The 24,473-nt window shown below is 40.8% G+C and overlaps 1 protein-coding gene across 8 annotated transcripts in view; it reads left to right on the top strand.

The window, feature by feature from the left end:
- The window catches only part of PLEKHG1 (pleckstrin homology and RhoGEF domain containing G1), a 306,586-nt gene that overhangs the window by 235,676 nt on the left and 46,437 nt on the right, over positions 1–24,473 (top strand). For all 8 annotated transcript variants that reach the window (XM_040350857.1, XM_040350856.1, XM_040350851.1 and 5 more), the window contains 4 exons: positions 8,836–8,936; positions 11,470–11,539; positions 22,543–22,589; positions 23,913–24,063. In XM_040350857.1, the coding sequence (XP_040206791.1) occupies positions 8,836–8,936; positions 11,470–11,539; positions 22,543–22,589; positions 23,913–24,063 (369 nt within the window). The remainder of the gene's footprint in view (positions 1–8,835; positions 8,937–11,469; positions 11,540–22,542; positions 22,590–23,912; positions 24,064–24,473) is intronic.

The raw sequence follows: 24,473 nt of genomic DNA, 5'->3' as shown, positions 1-24,473 counted from the left end.
CTTCCTATCTCTCCTCAGTAAGCTTGTGAACACAGCATCTCCCTGCAGGCATGTAGTCCCAAGGAAGGGGCAAGCACGCTGACTAACCCCCAGCCAGAACTTCTTAGATGATGGGGCAAGCTTACTGAGGAGAAACGGGAAGTGAGAAATTCAGACAAAGAAAAAAAACATTTAGAATGAAAATCTAAGGAAAAGGTAAGTGAACCAACAATGCACTAGCTTAAAGGAACCTATTTAGAAAATAAACAAACCTTTACCAACCCCTTTTAAGGATGAATTCCTCCACAGTGTGTGCATTTACAGAGGTCAGTGGCTGGCTGTTTTCAAGGCATTTGCTGCTTCTTGAGAAGATGTATATACTGTACTTGAGTGTTCAAAGCCTTGCCACATATTTATTTTACAAAGGCCTACAGTATCCATGATCAATACTGATCTGATGCAGCTGCTATAAATATAATCATTAACTAAACTTGGCAGTGTTTCTCTTTCTGATATGGTATTGCCTTCCAAGATCATCCTGGCATCAGTGTATGTGCACTATGTTCGTACGTTTTTATATGAGTGTGCTTTGTGACTGATTGTGACCATACAACAACCACGCTTCATATGTCTGTGGCTAGAATATTTAAAGCCTATGTGCAGTCAAAAAGTAAAAACAGAGAAAATCAGCACAAGGGACATAACTTGTAGCCAGTAGGATGTGTTCCTTGTGCTGATTACACTTGTTTTAGTACTAATCCTCCTTCGTTCAGTGCAGCGGGGGTTAATACAACTAAGGGGCTGTCACAGGCTTTCCCCAAAATAACTTAACTATGCATGCCCTTTATTCCCAGCTGCTCGTTTCAAAGAAGCCACACTACAGCTTCTATGAATGGAGGATTGCTGGATGATGGCTCTGCCCCTTCCATTCAGAGATACTGTTCCATTTTATAGAAGCTACAGCTTGTATAAATGGACCAGCTAGGAGGAAAGGGCAAGCATAGTCAAGCTGTCTTGTTGAGAGCCTGTGACAGCCTCTTGGTTGTATTAAGCCCTGTCACACTGGCAGATCGCAGGGGTGTCATTGACAGAGAAGTATTGCCACTAAAAGAAGAGGAATCGGCACAAGGGCTACACAGTACTAAATGCAAATTATGTCCCTTGTGATGCATTTTCTGTTTTCGCTTTAGGCTGCACTTAGGCTTTAAACTTTTAGAAAAATATAAGCTCTTTTGTGGTGCTTGGTAAACAATTTCAGGTCAAAATGCAGTAAAAGTAAAAAATAAAAAAAAATGCATAAATGTGATGTCATTGTGCTTTGTGATCTTAATATGTTTATTCTAGTTGTTCATTTTGCAGCTGTTTAAACTAAGACCGTAAAGTTTACACAGTGTATGATAAAAGCATGATCACGCAGTTCTCTAACACTCCTGTTTAATATTGTTTGCCCTAAAAAATAAAATGCTAGTACAGTTAACTCTGAAATGCTTCCTGAGGTCTTTATATTTGTTAGCCTAATTCAGATGTACAAATCACATCCTCGGTAAGTGAGCAAAAGGTGTGTGTGTGTGTGTGTGTGTGTGTGTGTGTGTGTTTTTTGCTTTTTGTTTTTTTAGTTAAATAAAAAAAATTGAAGTTATCTGATTTCAGCAAGACTGTGAATTTGCAAGAGAGATGCACCACACCAGTAGCAGGATTCTGGTTCTATTAGAATCTTGATGATCATCTGAAGTGCCATATCGATAACCTTAAAGGGGTTGTAAAGGAGACCTGCAGACATTCCTCTTTTCACTTCCTCATTGTTCGTTTTTGCTCAGAAGTTACTCTATTTCTTCTCTGTTCTGTTCACTTCCTGGTTGTCTGATTTTACTGACCACCGTGACGGGAGGCTTTACTGCGATGGTCAGTAACGTGCTCGCCCCCTCCTGGGAACTACATCTGTGCGGCAGGACTCTCTCTACATGTTAAAGACTTCAAGAAGGTGTGAATTGCTGGGCGTGCCACAATTCATACTGGGAAATGTAGTGCTTACATGAACGAGCGATGCAAACCAGGAAGTGAATGAGAGAACAGACACTAGAATGCCGGAGGTGATATAGATGAAGGAATTTAATAGGTATTTACTATTTTTTTTAACAGAATCATTACACTATTCTGTCTGTCTACCTTGCAGACATTAATTTTAGGCCAAATTTTTTTTTCCTTTAAGCCCTGTACACACGGCCAGGAATCCCATATGTTTGAAAACCGACGGGTTTCCTGCCGAGCTTGCCTTGAAAGCCATGTATACACACGGCCAGACAGACACGCCGTTCTCTTGAATGGCAAAAATGCGGTAATGTCAAAGACTACAACAAGCCGGCTAAACTACGTTCTATGCTACCGCACATGCGTTGAATAGTTATCGAGCATGCACGGTTTATTCCCCCTTCAGGTAAGCATACAGATGACCAGTTTTCTCGGCAGGAAACACTATGTCGGGAATCCTGACGGGAAAATAGAGAGCAGGTTCTCTATTTTTTTTTCCGGTAGTTTTTCTGTCAGGAAAACTGCTAGGGAGCATACACACAGCCGGGATTCCCGGCCAAAAGCTCTCCTGGCAGTTTTCCTGACGGAAAAAATGGTTGTGTGTACGAGGCTTCAGCCTTTGACATCACAAAGCATCATAGCAAAATAAAATAAAAATGTGTGTGTATAAAGTGCTGTATAAATTCACAGCACTATATAAGTACCTGTAATAAATGAATAAATCGGCCATGATCGGCTGTCCAAGTGAACACAAAACAACTCTGGTGCTGTTTCTTGCTTCTGTTTCAAAATCTCCTACAAATAGTCTGTCTTTTTAAGGGCTTTACTAAAGGAAATTTCAAGTTCCTTGCTGAACCTGGAAAGTCCAAACTCTGAGGCATGTAATAATAATCACATTTTAAAGCCAAGAAACCTCTTGAACAAAGACACCATTTCTGTAATGAATCCCAGATGACAGCACACTGCTCTTCTGTATGGGAGCAGGGTGTATAACGTTACACAGTAATCTGAACATTACCTCAACGTTTGTGTTCTATAGATGTTGGAAATCTGTTACAGATTGCCCTATATTTGCAGAACGTGAATGTGTAAAAATGATCTGTTTTCTGCAATATTGTCAGTTTCACACATACACATAGTATGACTGTCTGTGTACATAGTTGATAATTAACCTGACATTGCTATTAAAGCATACCTGTTATGAGCTAACCATGTAAGTGTCATTGCTGCCCCCCCATAAAAATGTTTTCCCAAGGACTGAAATGGAGAAATGCGGACCTGTTGGAAGGCTGGCTGGAGGCTGCATTTGTAGGAGGAGTTTGGGGGTATATATCCCCCCCCCCCTCTGTCTATTCCACGTCGACTCGTCTTCATGGTTCCTACCCACCCGTTTCCTACAAACCTTCATACATTCATACATACATATACGCTTTATACACTTTTTTTTCATATTCATACATTTAGTATCTGCCCTCGTTTAGGCATACTGACCAGCTAGGCCAAGGCAAACCTCAGGTCTTGGTAGTAAGGGTTATTGCATTTCCCAGTGAAGACTCTGGCCCGGATTCTCGTACGAGTTACGCCGGCGTATTTCTCCAGATACGCCGTCGTAACTCTGAGTCCGAGCCGTCGTATCTATGCTCCTGATTCTTAGAATCAGTTACGCATAGATTTGTATTAGATCCGACCGGCGTAAGTCTCTTACGCCGTTGTATCTTAACTGCATATTTACGCTGGCCGCTAGGGGTGTGTACGCTGATTTACACCTAGAAATATGTAAATCAGCTAGATACGCAAATTCACGAACGTACGTCTGGCCGACGCAGTACAGAAACGCCGTTTACGTTAGGCTTTTCCCGGCGTAAAGTTACCCCTGCTATATGAGGCGTACCAATGTTAAGTATGGACGTCGTTCCCGCATCAAATTTTTTTTTTTTTTACGTCATTTGCGTAAGCCGTTCTCGAATAGGGCTGGGCGTCATTTACGTTCACTTCAAAAGCATTGGCTTCTTGCGGGTTAATTTGGAGCATGCGCCATTCGTAAAAAGCGTCATTTACGTGGGGTCACATTAAATTTACATAACACACGCCCACATTTACCACATTTAAATTAGGCGGTCTTACACCGGCCTATTTACGCTACGCCGCCGCAACTTCGGTTTGAGAATACGGCACTTGCCTGTCAAAGTTGCGGAGGTGTGACGTAAATAGGATACGTTACGCCCGCACAAAGATACGCGGTTCTACGGATCGGGCCCCTGACTACAATTAATATTACTGTCAGGTTTCATAAGTATAAATGGAGCTCCCCTGTAACCTCTGATATTTTATTTTACATTCTGGGATGTAGTATTCTTATTGTGTATATGGATATCAGTAAACGGATAAATACATTTGTACTAGTATTCGTCCACTATTATGTTTTTTTCTTTTACAACATTAGTGTCTTAAAGAAAATATTGGATAGATGGATTGTGATCTTTTAAGTGCCACTCTTTGCCACTCTAGGCCACATATCACCCAGGTGGAATGAACCCTATGAAAACATCAATTACAATGTGTAATCAAGACATCTACACATTGCCATATATTGTGTTCGTTTTTGAGAACCAGACGTCATTATTAAGGTTTTTTATTTCCAGTGTAGGCAAGATATCCAGACACATTGCATGTCGCAGCACTGGAATCATCCATCTAATATGTAAGGCTTAGATAGCATCTGTATAGCAAAATGAATCTTGGCTTGCTAAGCACTTTAAAGCCCCATACACACTATAAGTTTTCCTGATGGTTTTCTCTTCAGGTTTACCAAAACCATCTAATATGAGGTCAAACCTTAAGCGTTTCAATTTAAATGCAATCAGGTAGGTCCTTGTACTACATGGTTTTGGTAAACCTGAAGAGAAAACCAGCAGGAAAACTGATAGTGTGTATGGGGCTTAAGTGTTTGCAAAGTTCCACAACATAGCTTGGTATAAACCTATAGCCCAGTCTCCTTTCCATAGTCATTGGAGTATAGGTTGCCCATTTCTCAGTTGTTCATACTGTTACAGCCTGTGTGTGGATTCCCACACTGAGATCATCCTTCTGATGTCTTACTCAGGGAACTGTACTCATGAATTTGGATTACTCTGCATGCAGTCGTTTAAGAAATCACATCATACATTATAAATGGGAACCAAAATCCTTTTATGCTGTCTCTGTTAAGTAAATTGCACAAGAAAAACAATTGGGGGGGGGGGGGGGGTAGTATCCTATGTCATAGCATGTAATGCTTCCTGCCGAAGTGTAAAGTATACCTTTACCTTTTCTTGTTCTTCTGTATGTAACTCCACACAGTAATGCAAGGTTGTCTCCCTGGTGTGGAGTGTCATGCTTGCCCCCTCCCTTGGACTACGGGAGAGTCAGGACGCCCACTAACACACAGCTCCTTTCTCTATCTTCAACGTAGAGAGCGTCCTGACTCTCTTGTAGTCCAAGGGAGGGGGTGAGCATGACACTCCACACCAGGGAGAAAGCCTCACATTACTGTGTGCAGTTACAGACAGAAGAACAGGAAGTGAGGATTTCTCAGAAGAAATAAGGACATTTAAAAGCAAAATTGAAGGATGAGGTAAGTGAAGGAGGACTGCACTAAGGTAAAGGTCATATGACATCCTGGACTTTAGTGGGGGATATCTGAATGATGCCTGCAGCTACTGGCATCATTCAGATATCCTTCTCTTCTGCTGACGATTCTGAGCACCAATAAGAATGATCAAAGCGGCAGTTCGGCCACTTTGATCGTTCTTATAGGCGGCAGGAGGGCACCAAAATTTGGGGCCACACATTGTACTGCAATGCCCTGCACTTCCTTTGGCAAGGTTCTTTGGGGTGCCATAAGCAGATAAGGTGAATGGGCCCTAGAAGTTCCAGTTGGTCATGGTTGCTTGGCTAATCACGGAAACCTTCTATAAGAGTGACCTATATTCACCAAATTGATGACCACTGCTCTAACCCTTCCCTGATTTAACAAAAACAAAATAAAAAAAGTTCTGGAAATTGGCAAAGGCTGTATAGTCTACAATGTGACAGTACTAAATAATAGAATTTGTGAGCTCTACAGACTTTAGTTTATTTTTGTAACTGAAACCAAATCTTAAAGATCTGTTTCAGCGCACTGTTTTTATTATTTTAGACAGTTTATTGGAAAATGTCATGTATCTGTCTTTTCACCTATTAATCTTCTGCAGTAAACCAGTATCTGTTCACAAAACAAAAATGAGATACAAGAAGAGGTCATCCTTGGGGCTCTGAGCCTGGGGGATAGTCTTTTGACTCCTTTTTGCATACAAAAGTTAGACCCTGCTTGGGATCTTTTTGTGTTGCTTGAGGCAAGACGACTCACAGGTGTAAGTAAATACTGTGTTTCCAAATGAGACTGAACGAGTTTTGTTGGTGTCAAATGCTGCTTGCTGTGTTTCCCACACCCAGTGAATAGTTACACTGAGTTGTCAGAGTGGTGGGAAGCGCAGAGAAAACAGGTGCCATTGTGTTACTGAACTTCTGTAATGTTTCTCTCCGTTAAGCTAAACTCAAAGCGAATGGGGAAAAATAAGTATTCAACAATGCAATAATGTATTTAAAAAAAAAAAAATCATTAATGGCTCAATTCCACATTAGCCTGTGCACTAAAGCACGCGCGCACTAGTGTGCGATGTGTTGTTGCAATGCATTGTTACAATACAGCACACTGTAATTATTAAGATATATTGTATTTATGTATGTGTGTGTGTGTGTGTGTGTATGTATATATATATATATATATATATATATATATATATATATATATATATATATATATATATATAAATTTGTGTCACAAAATGAAAATTCATTTGGTGACGTGCTGTGTAAAAATGCAGATATGCTACATTTTTATACAGTGCTCCACACCTCTCTGCAGTGTTATGAACAGGGCACTAAATTGTTTTCTATGTGCATTTACATTGAGCCTACATTGATCAAAGCAATGCTGCTCAAATGATATGGTGTGAAGAATTCCTAAGCCTGGATTCACACTAATGCTGCTGCATAATCTTTCGTCTTTCGTGTATTTTTTGTTATGCATTTGTAGCTGCTATTGCATTTAAAATCTGTTGTGGCAGATGGCTTTTAGTTTGAGAACTGCGAGCCCTCTTCTGCTTCTTCCAGCTTTCTAACTGAAAACTTGCGCAGAAATGCAGGAGCCTGATGTTGCACCTGCAATCCACTGATAGTGGGTGCAATGCTTTGCTGGTTTCCTGTGGGAAAAACAAATGCACTTTTTTTTTTCTTTCTACAAATATATGTGCATTTATTCTTTTTTAACTTTTAAAGGCTAAGTTCACTATGTATAACATGTTACATTGGTATCCAGGGTGTAACATGTAACCTGTTACTTAACAAGCTACCTCTCCAACCCCCCCTCCCTTCCCCAAAAGAGCACCCATTGTGACAGCAGGCCAGGGACCTTCTCTCCAAATCCGCAATTTTAATCTATACGTCATTCATTCACAGGGGGTGTGTGTATAGGAGAACTACAACTACCGTTGGCCATTATGGCTGTCCGCTTGTAGTTCTCAATGAACTACCAGGGCACTGATGAGCACTCTAGGTAGTTCATTGATTCTTCTTCTCATTCAGTAACTGCCTGCTCATTTGAGCTACAGGCAGACGGCTACACTGACAGTCTGCAGGAGCCTTGCATTGCACAAATAATTTGCTGATAGTGGGTGTAAAGCTTTACAGGCTCCTAATAGAAAAATTGCAAATGCATATTTTTTTTAAATTGCAAAAAGATGTGCACTTGGCCTTTTTTAAAGCTGAACCTTTATTTCAGATAAATTACAAAAATTCCTTTTAGGCTTCATTCACACTGGTACAACTCCAAAGTTGCGCTGACTTCGGGGTGCAACGATGACACAACTTTGGATGGTGTAAGTTGGATTTGGTTTTGACCAGTGATAATAGACTGTTGCATTATAATGTATAACATTGAGGTGCAACTTTTGAGGGTTAACATTGAAGTCTATGGCCCTCAAGTTGCATGAAAGTTAGACCAAAGTAGTGCATGAACTACTTTGAAGTCGCTGCAACTTTAAGTCGCACATATATAAATAGTTCTCGTTTGGGGGGGGGGGAGGGGGAATGACTTGTTATGTGACTTTTTGATGTCCAAAGTTGACAAGTCGCACAAGTGTGAATGGCGCCTTAGTCGGGGTTTCTGAGTACCTACTGCAATCACATGAGAGAAGGAGGCAGGCAACTTTGCTCAGTAGCGAGGGCTGCTGTTAAGCCTCACGGCACTGGAAGAAAGCCACTCGAGCAGTATCCGGCGGCTCTGCCGGGATAATGTTTACTGGAAGCAGCCATCTGCATCCTAATGTGTTTGGTGCTGAATTCCCCCCCCCCCCCCCCCAGCAAAAAAAAGTAGTAGCTATAAGTATACCATTGTGTTAACGCAGAGGTACATTTGTCCAGAGACAGATGGTGGTCATAAGGCAAAGTCAAAAAAGTATCCCACACCCATGCATTCTTTGTAAAGTACTTCTGTGACAATAATTTTACCTAAAATGAGCATAAAATTTTTTGCTGTTCCTAAGAAAGATCTTTTATCTAATTTCCTGCCTCTTTCGACAAATGGGTACACTTTTTTTTTTTTCATGCAAATTAGGTCCTTATCCATGTAAAAGGAGTAAATGGGCAACCAGAAAAATGGTTTAAAACTATTCATCTTTTAACGCTATAAAAGCTAATAAAGACTTGGAAAATGATTTTTTTTAAATATATTTTCTTTTTCTTTTTTAGGATTACCTTAACATTATATGTGATCAAAGAAGGCTTTCGCTGGGGACAGAAGACCGATCTGCACTGTTTGGAAATATAAGGGATATCTACCACTTCAACAGGTAAGATGATCGTTTTTTAAAGGACAGTCAGAATACCTGGGAAAACTTTCTTGGTCATTTGACTATATAATCTGTTTTCCTTGAATAACAGCTTTGACTTGGGCATTCCATAAATCATTTGTAATGATACCTATTGAAATTGGATGCTTATTGTAGAAAACCTGTAATTTTGACAAGTATCCACAACAGTAGTGTTGTCTGAAGGCTCAGATGACCACTGCAGATAATTGCAAAGCCCCCAAAGGCTTTCTGCCCTCGTTGCATCATTATGAGAAAGGGGACAAGTTTCACAACATCAGCAGATATATGGTCAGGTTTATTTTTCTTGAGGAACAGTGTACTAGCTCATCTTCTATACCAACAAGCGGAAATGGGACTTGTGACATGAATGGAGAGTCATGTGATACCCAAGGAGAAATTGCAAAGCGGCTACCACAGCTACAGATGTGTCGGGTGCCAAAGTTGCTTGCTGCAGTACACCAACCTAATCTGAAATATACTTGTGTAAAGATCTCCAAATCGCACCTTGTTCTTGGAGATCCACCAAAATGTATTGAAGGCAAAATTAGTTAGGCTAGTAGTGATTCACAATCTACTTACCTGCTAATTTTCAGCGGTGTAGCCTAAAACGAGCGGGCGTAAGGGCGCCTAATTCAAATGACTTGGAAGGGGGCGTGTTGTATGGAAATGAGGCTTGACCTCAAATTTTTTTACGTTTTTTGACACTGCGCATGCGCCGGGCGACTACATTTCCCAGTGCGCATTGTGGCTAAGTAGGACGTACGGGCCTATTGATTTCGACGCGGACGTAGACGACGTAACTCCCGAATTCGCGGACGACTTGCGCAAACGACGTAAAAAATTCGAACCTCGCGGCGGGAACGGCGGCCATACTTTAACATTGTTATTTCACCTCATAGGTGGAATAACTTTAGGCCGCCTAAGGCCTTACGGAAACGACGTTAATCGACTGCGGCGGGCTCGCGTTCGTTCGGGAATCGTCGTAAAAGCTCATTTACATAATCTACGCCGGCCGCAATGGAAGCGCCACCTAGCGGTCAGCCAAAACATTGCAATCTAAGATAGGACGGCGCAAGCCGTCCTATCTTAGATATGTTTAAGTGTATCTCTGTTAGAGAATACACTTAAACAAACGCCGGCGTAGATTCAGAGTTAGGTCGGCTTATCTACTGATAAGCCGGCCTAACTTTGTGAATCTACCTAACAGTATCTACGTAACGTATTTATTGGGGTATAACACAATCGTGTGTGCGGTTTTTATACGCTGATTCCTGAGGTCTCTGAGGGAAGAAAAGTGTCGAGCGCCGCTGGATTATACGCAACCGCAATCTCCTGTGTGACTGATCGTCGTGTACACAGGGGATCATAGCGCTTTGTAATCTGGTACTGACGAGGCTACTGATGGCCACTGTGCAGGCTGCATCCATTTGTAATGGTGAGGCTGCATTAATGGGCAATGGAGAGGCTGCTGATGGGCATTGTGCATTCTGCAGTGATGGGCATTGTGCAGTCTGCAGTGATGGGCAATGGCGAGGCTGCATTGATGGACTGTGACCCTCTTTTTTGCTTCAAAGTTCTTTATTTAAAAATGTTTCTTTTTTTTTTTTAAAGAATTGTATAGGTTTATTATTAGTTTAAAAAAAAAAAATATTCCCCTCGCAACTAGCAGCTGAATGCAGCGGCGCATGCACACTGGGGATTTTTGGCTTAAGGCCCCGCAGCCGCCGGACCTTGCTGGCGGCTGCGGGCATTTGCGTGGGAGTGACGACAATGCGGCTCCAGCCACTCACAGTGCTGGAGCCGCGATACCCGGAAGACACCCCCTGGGGAAATGTCATCTCCCTCAGCGCGGACCGGCAGCGGTACCGATGCCTCGTTCCAAGGTAAGTATTTCATAATGAGCTAGTATGCAGTGCATACTAGCTCATTATGCTTTTTCCTTTACAGGTGCCAGAAAAAAAAAAAATTTTAGCCTATACAACCGCTTTAAAATGAAGGTGCATGTTATACGCCTGTGCGCGTTTATATGCCAATAAATACAGTCATTTATTTGCCTTTTGGGAATATCTTCCAAGGAAGGTAGGTAGACTTTGCAGATGTTTTTTTTACAAATGTTATCAAAGATTTCATCAATGCCTGTGTGTCAGAGTGAGCCCTATATTCTGAAAATGAGAATTTCAAGACTAGGTATTCTAGTACATGATGGTCATCAAAATCATTTTCAGACATTTTGCCATTATGTTTGTGTTAATAAAAATGAAAGTTCAGTTCCATCAGTACAGCATATTCAGTTTTGTAAAATACACATTTTCATGTATATGTAGGTCTGTAGAAAACAAAAGATCTTTTTTGGTTGGATTACTTTCTGAATATTTAGTCAGTCCACACTCTATGTCCAACTTCCACATAACATGTTAAAAAAATGCATATTTTACATACAAGTTAAACAGTTTTAAGGTTTTCATGGTTGACATTTTCTGAAACCATTTTTTTTATGTTAATAATTTTTTAGTGAACTTCTTCAAGACTTGGAAAATTGTGACAATGATCCTGTTGCAATAGCTGAATGCTTTGTGTCAAAGGTAAGGAAAACCTTAACACTAATAAAAAGTGCTACCTTAGTTAATAGTTTCCAAATGTGTCAAAGTTTGGTATTGTAACTAATTATGAAGTGAAACCAGGGCTTTTTTTCAGGGGGAACTTGGGGGAACTCAGTTCCACCACCTTTGGCTCAGACCCTTTGGTGCCTGCTCACCACAATCACTTGTAAACACAGAAGTCTGGTTTCTGTTTTTACAAGTGACAGCTCTGCACTCTGTGTGTAACCCCCTGAACTCTACACTCTGTATATAATGCAATCCTGGTATTTAATGCCCCTTTAAGACCCTTCTACTGTTTGTGAAATTTGAATGGGGTCGTGGTTGAGTTCCTGCACCTATTTTCTGAGAAAAAAAGCTCTGAGTGAAACATATACAGAAAACTACCAACTACGATCAGTTTTACTTTTACTTAGGTATTCCATTAATTTTATTGTCTTGTACCTTTTTAGCATTAGAAAATTCTAGCTAAGCCTCACCACAGCCTTATGATGGCTCTACTGTCTTAAAAAGTGTTATCTTGCAATTAACTGACACTTGGTATTTTTCCCTTTTTTTTTTTTTTTGTTTTATATGTAAAAAATGGCATGACCAAAAAGTAATTTTTAGTTTTTATAGGGCTTGTTTGTTTCCTTAATGGTTCACCTTTTTGATATGTACACTAGTGAAGTCACTTCTGGGGGGCGTCGCACATTAACCAGAACGACCAGCCCCATGCTGATAACGCCTAGTTGGCAAAAACTGTACTGATTCCAGATAGATGTGGTCATTTAATACAGGTACTTGCAGGAAAAAGGCTGGTCGGTAGAAAACATTATCATCCAGTTTGTAATAATGTGTAAGTTGTATAATCTTATTGAACTTAATAGAAGTACCCCCTTATTCCATTCTTATAATTGTATTTTAAAATATATGTGGAGGAAAAAAACACTTGCAGGGCAGCACAGTGGCTAAGTGGTTAGCACTTTCACCTAGCAGTACTTGTTTCTAATACCAACCAAGGCACTACCTACCTGGCGTTTGCATGTCCTCCCTGTGCCTGTGTGGATTTCTTCTGGGTACTCTGACACCCTCCCACACTCCAAAGATATTATGGGTTAATTGGCTCCTGTCTAAATTGGCCCTAGAATGTGTATGAATGAATGCAAGTTGGGGACCTTATACTGTAAGCCTCTTGAGGGCAAGGACTGATGGAAATGTTATATATATTTATTACATGCGCTGCGTAAATTGACAGGGCTATATAAATACCTAAAATAAATAGAGAGATCAAGGTTTAATAGATCTGTTTTATTAGAAATGCACATAGGGAATATGCATAGAGTGCTAATGTGCATCATTGTTCACAGTTAGAAAAAAAAAAAACTTGGCGACTTCTAAGCAGTTCTAATTTTGAAAACCTATTTTATTATTTCAGGAACTATAATATATATTTTGTGTGGAACTGATCTTATAACAAGAACACATCAGCATGATTAATGCATTCCAGCATATCCCATTGGGAACTTGCATGTCCTAGCTAACACCCAAAACTAATATTCAAATTCAATTATTAGCTGCAAAATCCAAGAAACGGACACACAAACCTATGTAAAAAGCTTCTATAAAATGCGAAGGGTTTCCAAGAAAAAAAGTGATTTATATATTGGAATTGAGGACTCCAATACTTCCTGAAGTGTTTAGTGGATCAAAATATGACCACCAAATACAGTTGTTTCTATAAGGTGTTTTCCGTTTCTGTCTCAAGCAGGTAAAGTATTTTGCCTTAAAACTAGGCATCTGACAGAGCATACAATAACAACATTTTTTATGCTACTATATGACATTTTTCAGATCTCCCTGGAAGTATTTATTCAGATGGGACTGCAGCTCTGTGTGAGGCCCCATACACACGACCGAGTTTCTCGGCAGAATTCAGCCAGAAACTCGATCGGAGCCGTATTCTGCCGAGAAACCCAGTCGTGTGTACACTTTTGGCCGAGGAAACAGACGAGGATCTCGTCGGGCCAAATAGAGAACATGTTCTCTATTTCCTCGTTGGTCAATGAGAAAGCTTGGCTCGCCGAGATCCTCGGCGGCTTCACAAGGAACTCGACGAGCAAAACGATGTGTTTTGCCCGTCGAGTTTCTTGGACGTGTGTACGGGGCCTCAGAGTCATGCTCTCCTGTCCACAGTCTAACACAACCTCTCTCTGACTCACTGCATACATTATGTTCATCAACTGGGAACTTTGCAGATTGTCATGTGCACAGGAGCCATCGGTAACGGCACAGACGAGCCGTTGCTTCAGTGCGCATGTGCCGATGACGTCAGCACATGCTAATACAGGGGATATCTCCTAAACTGTGTTTAGGAGATATCCACTGTAGCTACAGGTAAGCCTTATTATAGGCTTACCTGTAGTGAAAATAAGTCTGTAAGGGTTTACAACCACTTTAAGCTGGCCACACAATGGTAGATTTTCAAATGAATGTTCACATGCACATTTGTTTAAAAATGTGTACAAAACTTCTCAGTAAATTCGATGACTTGACACATTTTGTCCTGAAAGTATTTCAAAATATTGCTTGCTTTTAACATATTGATTTTGGGATAAATTGTCTTTCCCTCGAATTAAAACCACATACACTATTAGACATGTTAGTTTATTCAATATTTTTTTTCCATCCTATTCCTTCAAATCGAATAATTGTTCTTAATACAAAGAATTTCAAAGAACTGTATCGCAGCTAGTTTTAGGTCAGAGAATGCAAAAGTGACGGGTTGAGAGAAACTTTCATTGCCAGATATACTTGGGCAGTTGCAGTTAAAAATTTGGGCTGCATGCGAAATAAATAAAATGTATAAGGAAATCCATATACTCTATTTGTATCATTTAAAGTATTATCCATGTCCAGCTACCATAATACAATATTTTATAAATATATTTTATATAATAGAAGTAATTTAAGCAATAAAAAAAGGCAAATTATAATCCAGTTATCAGTCTTTAGGTCATCACGAACATTGTCGTCCTTAAGATTCTTAGGAGCATTGCTGCATTTTTTTAAGCCAAAAGATACATTATTCTCCACAGCGTAACCTTATTGTCTTTATTATTATTCACAATTTATTTAGCGCCAACAGTTTGCAACATGGGGCAGACAGTACAGTTACAATACAATTCAATACAGGAGAGATAAGAGGGCCCTGCACATTAGCCTTATGACAGCATAACCTTATTGCTCCTGTTCCCTTAAGGAGGAGCTCCATTTTCAGATAAAATGTATATTATGAATGTTTGAACAGTACACACACTCCCTTAGCTAGCAAGCAAAGCAGATTAAGCTTTAAGTATTGCTTATGTAATTTACAAAGACGCATCACATTCTATAGTACCATATGTTGCCAGACAACACACATACTTTTCTATAGGCCTGTATATTCTTAGAAATGGTATCTGTACAGTTGTATTTCTGTATGTCTGTTATTTAATTTGGGCCTATGTGGAAGCATAGTGTTTGAGACTAATTAGACTTATTTAAAAAAACATGAACTGTCTCTTGTATCAGATTCAAGATTTTATTCCCCAAATATTTTCCAACGTGCTAATGATGTCCTATGCTAAATTATTTTGTGGGCATTTTAGGACCAAAACTAATGCAATTGGAATTCGGAACATCAGGCTTTTTCAACGTTGTTGGTCTTTTTCCTTTTTATATAGGAATAAATAAAAAGCCAGTAGTTAATAAATGCCACCAAAAGGAAGCTCTATCTATCCTCATAAAATTTATAAAATTAATTTGAGTACAATGTTGCATGCATGTCAGTCAAAGTATCACAGCACCAAAAAACTGGCCTTGTAATAAAGGGCTATATGTAGCCTAGTACTTAAGTGGTTAATCTGTTCTGTCATGTTTGTGATCCCCATTTTGTTTAAATTTACTAGAAAATTACCCTTTGTATGGTGAGCATAATTATGTGTGTCTATATAGAATCGATAAGACAGTCATGACTATTATATTTATATTTAAAGTGACGGTAGGAAAAAAAAAACTCCATTATAGCCGTCACCATTGCGATTGACCATGGCTCTTGAGAACCTTCTGTATTTATTTTCTACCCCCAGCCCATCAAGCTTGGGGGCGAAGAGAGGACACGTTGTCATGTGATCATAAAAAGCCCTAGTAAGAGGTAATTGGAGAAATTGCCTCCTAAATGAAGGAAATATGGGTCAAATCCTTAGTTCTGGTCCAAGATGTATTTTTGTTTTACTGGCTTGCATTTACATACACTTTAAGTGCCTGTAATAAGCATTACATTTTTTAAACTTTCATTTTTAAATTTTTTCAGTTTTGTAGAACTGGTTTTAATCTGCTGGATATCTAAACCTGTATATAAACCATTGTTACTGAACTGAATATGAATGACTGGAATCACTAGAGAATCCATTCCAGGAGAATGCTAGTTACTCCATAGACATCAATGGAAACTAAGATACCGGTAATTAGTTTCACATTGACTTCTATTGTATGCAGTACCGCATTTGGCCAGAGGTGGGGGGGCGCCGGAGAGACTCGGTAATACTTGGAAACCGCTTGGAGCCGTTCACTCGGAAACGTTTGGGCACAGAGCGTAATAGCTCGTATTTTGAAACGCTCGTTAACCGCGTTACTCGCAATCCAAAGTATTACTGTAACTGGTTGTCTAGTTTAAGGAAATTATACAGTGTAAACGTTTGAAGAAGCACACAGTGCTATATTTTTCTGTCAATAGTGTGTACTTTTCTATTGTCCAGGTCCATAGTTGTTGCATGTCAAACCATTAGATCTGCCAAATGGAGGCAACGGTGATCAGAGGGGTTTGTTTTGATTGCCCACTTCCCCCCCTTTCCCATTAAGCCGCTTTCATTCCCCTTCTCTGCCCTGTTCTCTCCTTGGAAGATTCATTGAGCTAAGCTTTATAGAGCCCTCTGCATTTTTCCAATGAAAGTATAACCTGAGGACAGCTGGAGAGCATAATCAACCACTCTTTTTAATGCCTATGGACAGTTTAAAATTGTGGTACCTGCATATAAACATAAAGAGGAATAGACAGATTGATTGTTACATATATATATATAGTATAATACCAGCCCTCCAATTTATGTTGGAGATGATATACTATATTTTAAATCATTTCAAAAATGCAAAACATTTTTAGAATGGGTCTATTCTGTTTTACCAGAGCATGAAAAAAGGCTTTTGATTTGTCAACATGCGATTTATAAAATACAAATTAAATCCATGTCTGATGGGTTTAGATTGACTCTGTTAGTCTTTGTTTTTTAAGCAGTTTGAACGCAATGAATTGTGCATTGTCAAATATAGGACAAGTGAATATATATTTCTATTGTGATTCTGCATGATTTGCTGTTCTTATTTTTAGGCTTTTTAGCGAAGATGAAACCGCTTATCTGCATTTGTCAGATGTGTACTTTAATTCCATCCTAGCTCTGGGTTATGTTAACTTTGAGAAAATATCTGGTGTAACCCATAGTTGAGAAGGAGATTAACTTCCTTTTTTGTAACATAAAAAAAAAACTCCAGTACCATCATACATTTATTTTAAATTTTTTAAGGTCCTTTAGAGTGCTACATAACATTTCCTTTTCATATTGGTTTAAAGGCGACAGAAAAAATGTGATTTATTGTATAATTATAAACATGCATGTCTTAACTAGACATTATCTTATTGGTTTTTGTCATTACACAAAACCAGTCTAAAATGTAACACAAAACAAATCACACCAAGCAGTGAACACAACATGTTGTGTTAACCTAACCATTTTTATTTGCTTGGCCCAGTGTGTCAAGCCTATCAAGATAAAAACAGAGAAGACCGTGATAGTGTAGTAAGTTAAAAGCCGGATTACATTTTTAAATCAAGTTTAGGACTGAGGAAGGGGATGGTATGCCCGAAAAGCATTGCTGTGCATGCTCCAATGACCTCAGACCAGAGAGTGATACTCATCAGATTAAGTGTTTGGCTGTTACATCAAAGGCACAGCTACCCTACTTTGCAGTAAGGAGTGGTCATCATTCCCCAGAGTGACCAGTGTTCCCCAGCATCATACATCTGTCATTCCTGGGAAGTGCAAGGTAGCTGCCAGAGGAAGACCAGCCTGTGTATATACACACTATGTGGAGTTATAATATGGGATTTACATAGCGCTAACTGTTGGAGCAGCGCTTTACAATAGAATAGGAGACCATACAGCAACAAAACAATTCAATACAAGAGGGTTAGAAAGGCCCTGCTCCTGAGAGATTACAATGTAAAAGGGAGGAGCTGGTGGAACAAAAGGTAATAACTGTAAGGGATGAACTGAAGGGAGAAATAGAAGATTCAGTTATTGACTAAAGGCAGGATTGGCTTCCCTGAAGAAATTTAGTTTTCAAGGATTGCCTAAAAGTGGATGGAGTTGGAGACAGCCAGAAAGATTGGGGTAGGGAGTTCCAGAGGATGATGGAGGCTCGGGAGAAGTCCTGGAGACGAGCATGGGAGGAGGCAACAAGGGAACTAGAGAGCAGGGTGTCTTGGGAGGAGAGGATGATTTGGGGGATTTTTGGAGACCACATTGGCACTGTAGCTCGGGGCAGAGTTGTAATCGGTTTTATATGTTTTGGTTTGTAATGTTTTGAATTGTATTAATTTGCCAATGGGAAGTCAGTGGAGGGATTGGCAGAGAGGGGTGTCAGACACTGAATGGTTGGTAAGGTGGATGAGTCTAGTAGCAGCATTCATGATAGATTGAAGAAGGGGATAGCCTGCAAAGAGGTAGCTCAATGAGGTTGGAGTTACAATAGTCAAGTTGAGAGATAACAAGTGAATGAATTGCTTAGTGGTTTCAAAACTTAAAAAGGGGTGTATTTTGGAGATGTTATGAAGGTGGAGTCTACAAGATTTGGACAGAGATAGGATTTGGGGCTGGACAGGTTAGAGTCCAGGATTACACCTAGCACCCTGGCACGATGGGAGAGACTGATGATTGTATTGTTGATCTTGATGGAGAAGTCGGGAGGGGGCACGGGCAAGAGGAAATATTTTTCGCTCAGTTTTAGTAAGATTGAGTTTGAGGAAGTGGTGCGACATCCACACTCATATGTCAGTAATGTGAGAGGAGACTGAAGTAGTGAGGAATAAAGAGAGATTTGTGTGTCATCAGCATAGAGATGGTACTGGAAGCCAGGGGAGTTTTTTTTAAGTGACCAAGGGAGGAGGTGTAGGTGGAGGAAAAAAAGGGGTCTGAGGACAGAACTTTGGGGGACCCCTACAGAAATGGGAAGTGGAGAGGAGGAGAGAGGAGAGGAGGTTATAGATAACACTGAAGGAGTGGTGTGATACATAGGAGGAAAGAGAAGCGTCTTGAAGGCCAAGAGTGCTGTATATGTGCGATAATAAATTAATATTTTTTCCCACAAATATTGGATTTCTGAACTATTTCTACCTTTATTGTTTGGAGAATATTTCTCTCTTGCCTTTATTCATACACTTTTTTTTTTTTTTTTTAACCTCCACAGGCAAGTATGAAATGGTTTAGGGACAGAAATCCATTGATGGAGGTTGCCAATCAATTATTTCTGACAACTGTCCAGTCAGTTGTCTTGGTTTGATTGAGGTCCGCAACCAAGACAACTTACTGGACATCACAGTACATGGCATTAGCATGGTCAGACAGTTTAAATATAGTTACAATAATCACCCAGCCATGTTTTTAATATGCTAATGGGATTCTTGCCTTTTTGGCCTATTGGATCAACCCTAATGCCGCGTACACACAACCATTTTTCACGATGTGAAAAATTACATTATTTATGTCATTAAAAATGATAGTGGGTGGGCTCCAGAGCATTTATCGAGACGTTAAAAATGTAGAACATACTCGTTTTTCACGTTGTCGTTTTTAACGTCGTAAAAAATGGTTGTGTATAGGCTTTAACGATGTGAAAAAAACACGCATGCTCAGAAGCAAGTCATGAGACAGGAGCGCTCGTTCTGGTAAAACTAGCGTTTGTAATGGAGATTCATCACGCTATAACAGACTGAAAAGCACAAATCGTCTCTCACCAAACTTTTACTAACACGAAATCGGCAAAAGCGGCCCCAAGGGTGACGCCATCCGAATGGTACTTCCCCTTTTATAGAGCCGTTGTACGTCACCGCGCTTTGCTCGAGCATTTTTTTTACGATTGTGTGTAGGCAAGGCAGGCTTAACAAGAATCGGGTTAAAAAAAAATAGTTTTTTCTAGACCATTAAAAATGGTTGTGTGTACGCGGCATAAGTAGTGATCTAAAGTGCAGGGGTGGCAAAAAGGATTTAATGCGTGTGGGAGGACAAACCTGCTCATTGACATTCAGCTAACATTAGTTGCACTTGTGGGAGCATGGGGTTCTACCTAGGAAATGGACGGTGCCTCCTCCTGTGGGCTTCTGCACACTCATTTGTAGAGGCTGAGGGCAATATTCTTGTAAGGAGTAAAAGTGTGTTTGGGATGGTAATGATGGGCATGCAGATCACAAAGAGTCAGAGAGAAAGGAAGGACTGTACATTTCAGGACAAGTTCATGATTAGACTGTGCAGTACTGCTCAAGCAATGTTGCAGCAGAACAAATAAGCATGCCTATGAACTTCTGTAACCCTGTAAGCCCTAAGATTATGGTAGTTCTGTCATTGAGGGCAAAATTGAGCCATTATGGCAATACATAAACAACAAATTTGTCAGTTTTGAAAATTTGCGGAGCGCAACCAGCAATACACAGGAAACAAACAGGACTTGTGATAATGCACAGACAACAATCAGGCAGTTGTGGCAATGCCCTGACTGCATGTATGCTGTTAAGTTGATGCATAGACAATACAGTATTTTATCCTCCAGACCTGACCTTACCTCTACTCCAAGGTTTCCATAGCATTTCAAGATAACAATAGCCAAATGCAGACACAGTCAGTGGAACTCGGTCTACTTCCCCTTAACCTCCCACTGCAGACTTCTACCTGAAGGCACTTCTCTTCTACCCCTGGCCACACATGTTTTCTTAGTAGCCAGGGAGAGATGCTAGAAATGGGCATTGCACAGCCCACATCTTCCCCTGGCACCCTAGTCCTCTGGAATGTCAACTAACTCCTAGTGGTTTTTCTCTGTGCCAGAGCTGGAGAGTTCCTAGCTATTCAGATAATTAAAAAGGGGGGGGGGACTAATGCACATACAAAAGGGAAATAGTCTAAAACCTAAAAAAAATAGCAGCAGCCACCTAAAAATTTTGCACATACAGTGGGTGACCGCCATATTGTGTCAATCTCGCTCCCTTTCTCGGCGAGATTGACCATCTGCGAGCCCCATCACGGGAGCCAGCGCCGAGCTGGCCAGCCGCGATGGAGACAAAGCCGTCATAGAAGCGACGGGGATCCGACTTGGATTCCCGCCAATTCTAGCGTCGGCATTTGGTATGCATTCCTGAGAGGGAGAACTCCACGCCAATTTTTAAATAAAAAACCGGCATAGGTTCCCCCCCCAGGAGCAAACCAGGCCCTTGGGTCTGGTATGGGTTGTAGGGAGACCCCCCTACGCCGAAAAACCGACGTAGGGGGTCCCCCTACAATCCATACCAGACCCGTATCCAAAGCACGCTACCCGGCCGGCCAGAAAGGGAGTGGGGACGAGCGAGCGCCCCCTCCTGAGCCGTACCAGGCCGCATGCCCTCAACATGGGGAGGTTGGGTCCTCTGGGGCAGGGGGGCGCACTTCGGGGCCCCCCCCACCCCAAAGCACCCTGTCCCCATGTTGATGAGGACAGGGCCCCTTCCCGACAACCCTGGCCGTTGGTTGTCGGGGTATGCGGGCGGGAGGCTTATCGGAATCTGGGAGCCCCCTTTAATAAGGGGGCCCCCAGATACCGGCCCCCCACCCTAAGTGAATGAGTATGGGGTACATCGTACCCCTACCCATTCACCTGCAAGCAAAGTGGTATAAACACAAACAACACAGGGTATTAAAATATTTTATTAGTCTGCTCCGGACGCCCCCCCTGTCTTCTTTAGCTCTTTTAGCAGGGGAGGCTTCTTCTTCCGCTCTCCGGGGGGGGTCTTCTGCTCTCCGGGGGGGGTCTTCTGCTCTCCGGGGGGGTCTTCTCCTGCTTTCCGGGGGTCTTCTCCTGCTTTCCGGGGGGGGTCTTCTCCGCTCTGGGGGGGTCTTCTCCGCTCTGGGGGGGTCTTCTTCTATGTTTGCCGCTCTCCGCTATTGACTCGGCGCACCCCGGTTCTTCCTCCCGCTGTCCGGTGCCTTCTCCTTCAGGGCTGGCCGCCGCTATCATAGCGGCGGCCAGTCCGCTGTTCTGTGACGTCATCTTCTTCACTTCTCTTCTTCTTCTGCCTTCTCCCGATGTTGACACGCCGGCTCTTCTCGCTGCAATGACGGGTGCGCGGCTTGCATCGGACTTATATAGGCCTCACAGTCCCATCATGCTCCGGTACCTCCCCACATGGGTAGGTACCCTCGTGGGTAGGTACCAGAGCATGATGGGACTGTGAGGCCTATATAAGTCCGATGCAAGCCGCGCACCCGTCATTGCAGCGAGAAGAGCCGGCGTGTCAACATCAGGAGAAGGCAGAAGAAGAAGAGAATAATATGGTATATTGCTATACTTGGAGGATCCTCTCTTCTCTTTTATACTCTGTAGCTCCTGCTGGATTTTGCTTTTAATCCCCTTGTGGAGGCTTCCATTTGTGGATGGATGTTATTTGGTTACACAACCTGGTCACAGTGCTATAATCTTTTTATATGGACTATAAACTGAAGGACTTATGAATAAATGGTTGTGGAACAAATCAATTGAGTTTCCATTATTTCTTATGGGGAAATTTGCTTTCATATACGAGTGCTTTGGATTATAAGAATGTTTGTGGAACGAATTATGCTTGCAATCCAAGGTTTTACTGTAGATTAATCCCTTTTTTTTTTTTCCTCCAGAGTGAAGAATTTCATATTTACACACAGTATTGCACAAACTACCCAAGGTAAGATCACTAAATAATAATATCTTAGAAAAGAATAAAGGTGCAGCGGCTTAATGTAGCAGCAGCCCACCACTGGGGGAGAAAGCCCACATCACCACTAGAAAAGGAGCTCTCATGCAAGGAGCCATATACTAAAACGGGTCCGATATAGTGTAGTAATTTTATTACTGATGCATAAAAATGATAAAAAAAATCCAGACGCAAAGTAGTAAAAACATACAAGATGGCCGCCATTTCCAAAACCAGAAGTTTCTTGGTATCTGGATGTTTTTGATCATTTTTATGTGAGTTTTATGCACATGATTTATAGTTGATGTTTTAATTTGCTGTTGCTATATAAAGGCGCTGCACCTTTTTATTATTCTTTTTTTGTTATAGATTTGTGTATGTATACCCATTACTAGCAGCCTTCTATTTATTATTATTATTATTATTATTATTATTATTATTATTATTATTATTATTATTATTATTGTTGTTTTAGCGCTGACTTTTTACATTTTATCTTTGATATCTTAGAAAATATTAAACTAGTATGGGTGGTACAAACAAGATTTTACAACTGAACGTCATGGCCAAATCAGTGACTTCAGTTTTCTTTACTTCAGTTATGCAGTACAGTGTGGTCACCAATCAACCCCCTGTTTGTGACTAAACAGTGATGTAGAAGCAGTACACTGATGAGGTCATATTTATGCAATATTTGTTTGTTGTAAAAATATGTTGGTTTGCCTTCCAAAATCAAGGCGTAAATTAACCTTCCAAATCCAAGTTTTCAGAAAAAAATAATCTCTTTTGGGTGTACGTGCAATGGAGAATGCGCAAGGGCATACTGTACATTTGCACATGTATTGGAATCTTCCTGTGGCCAAATTATTACTAAGAGGTTTGGGAGGGTGGGCAGTAAAAATGAGTGGGTAAGCTGTGCTTTTACTGCCCGCTGGTCCCCCTTAAGCTGTAAAGACAATCAAACAGGGTTGTACACTTAGCACCACCATGATGCTTTGCAAAAATTAATCCCCCTTTCACATTTGGTGGACGGTACTGTGTGTTTTCTCGTGGGGGGAATACGCCAGAATGTACGCTGTATGGCCAGCTTCAGCCACGTATATGAGACAAAATTAGTGAGGGTAACTAGGTGAAGGGGAACACAAAACCCTTAATAAAAGAGGCTGCAAAGGGAAGTGTTATGTTTTATATAAAGTTTTTCTACATCACCCTCTACCAAAAAAGGTATGAGAGGATACCTATTTTTAGCACTAGATTTTCTATTTATTAGTACTAAAAGGAGCTGTGCATTAATAGTCTGTGCTATATTTGCAGGTCTGTGGCTGTATTAACAGAATGCATGAGAAACAAGATCCTTGCAAAGTTCTTCAGAGAAAGACAGGAGGTCCTCCAGCACTCGCTTCCACTAGGGTCCTACCTTTTGAAACCTGTTCAGAGGATCCTTAAGTACCACTTGCTGCTGCATGTAAGTATTCACAGTGCATAGACACTAGCTGAATTAACAGCACAAATTTGTGTGCCAAGAGGTGCATAAAGAAACGGAAGAAGGAGCAAGTTGGCTGAAGATCAATTACTAGGTGTAGCCGGCAGGAAAAGTCACGGTCTTGAGAACCTTGGATTATGGTTTAATGACCTAAGACAAGTCATTGTTTACTTATTATTACTGCTAATAAGTAAGAAAATTTCAATGCTTACAGTCTCATAAAACAACTGACTATTTTTGGTTTCAGACTCTTGTCATTCATTCACTGTACAAAAAGAGAACAAAGCCAAAAAGTATCAAAGCTAAATTAACAGTTCTAGAGCCAGGCTAAAAAAATTTTTTTAAGGTTAACAAAAAAGAAAACTGGTTTGTCAATTGCACATAAAAAATAC

Source organism: Rana temporaria, chromosome 4 (assembly GCF_905171775.1).
Source record: "Rana temporaria chromosome 4, aRanTem1.1, whole genome shotgun sequence".
NCBI classification, from domain to species: domain Eukaryota; kingdom Metazoa; phylum Chordata; class Amphibia; order Anura; family Ranidae; genus Rana; species Rana temporaria.
The sequence above is the reverse complement of the archived record's forward strand: the minus strand, read 5'-3'. Positions and strand labels throughout refer to the sequence as shown.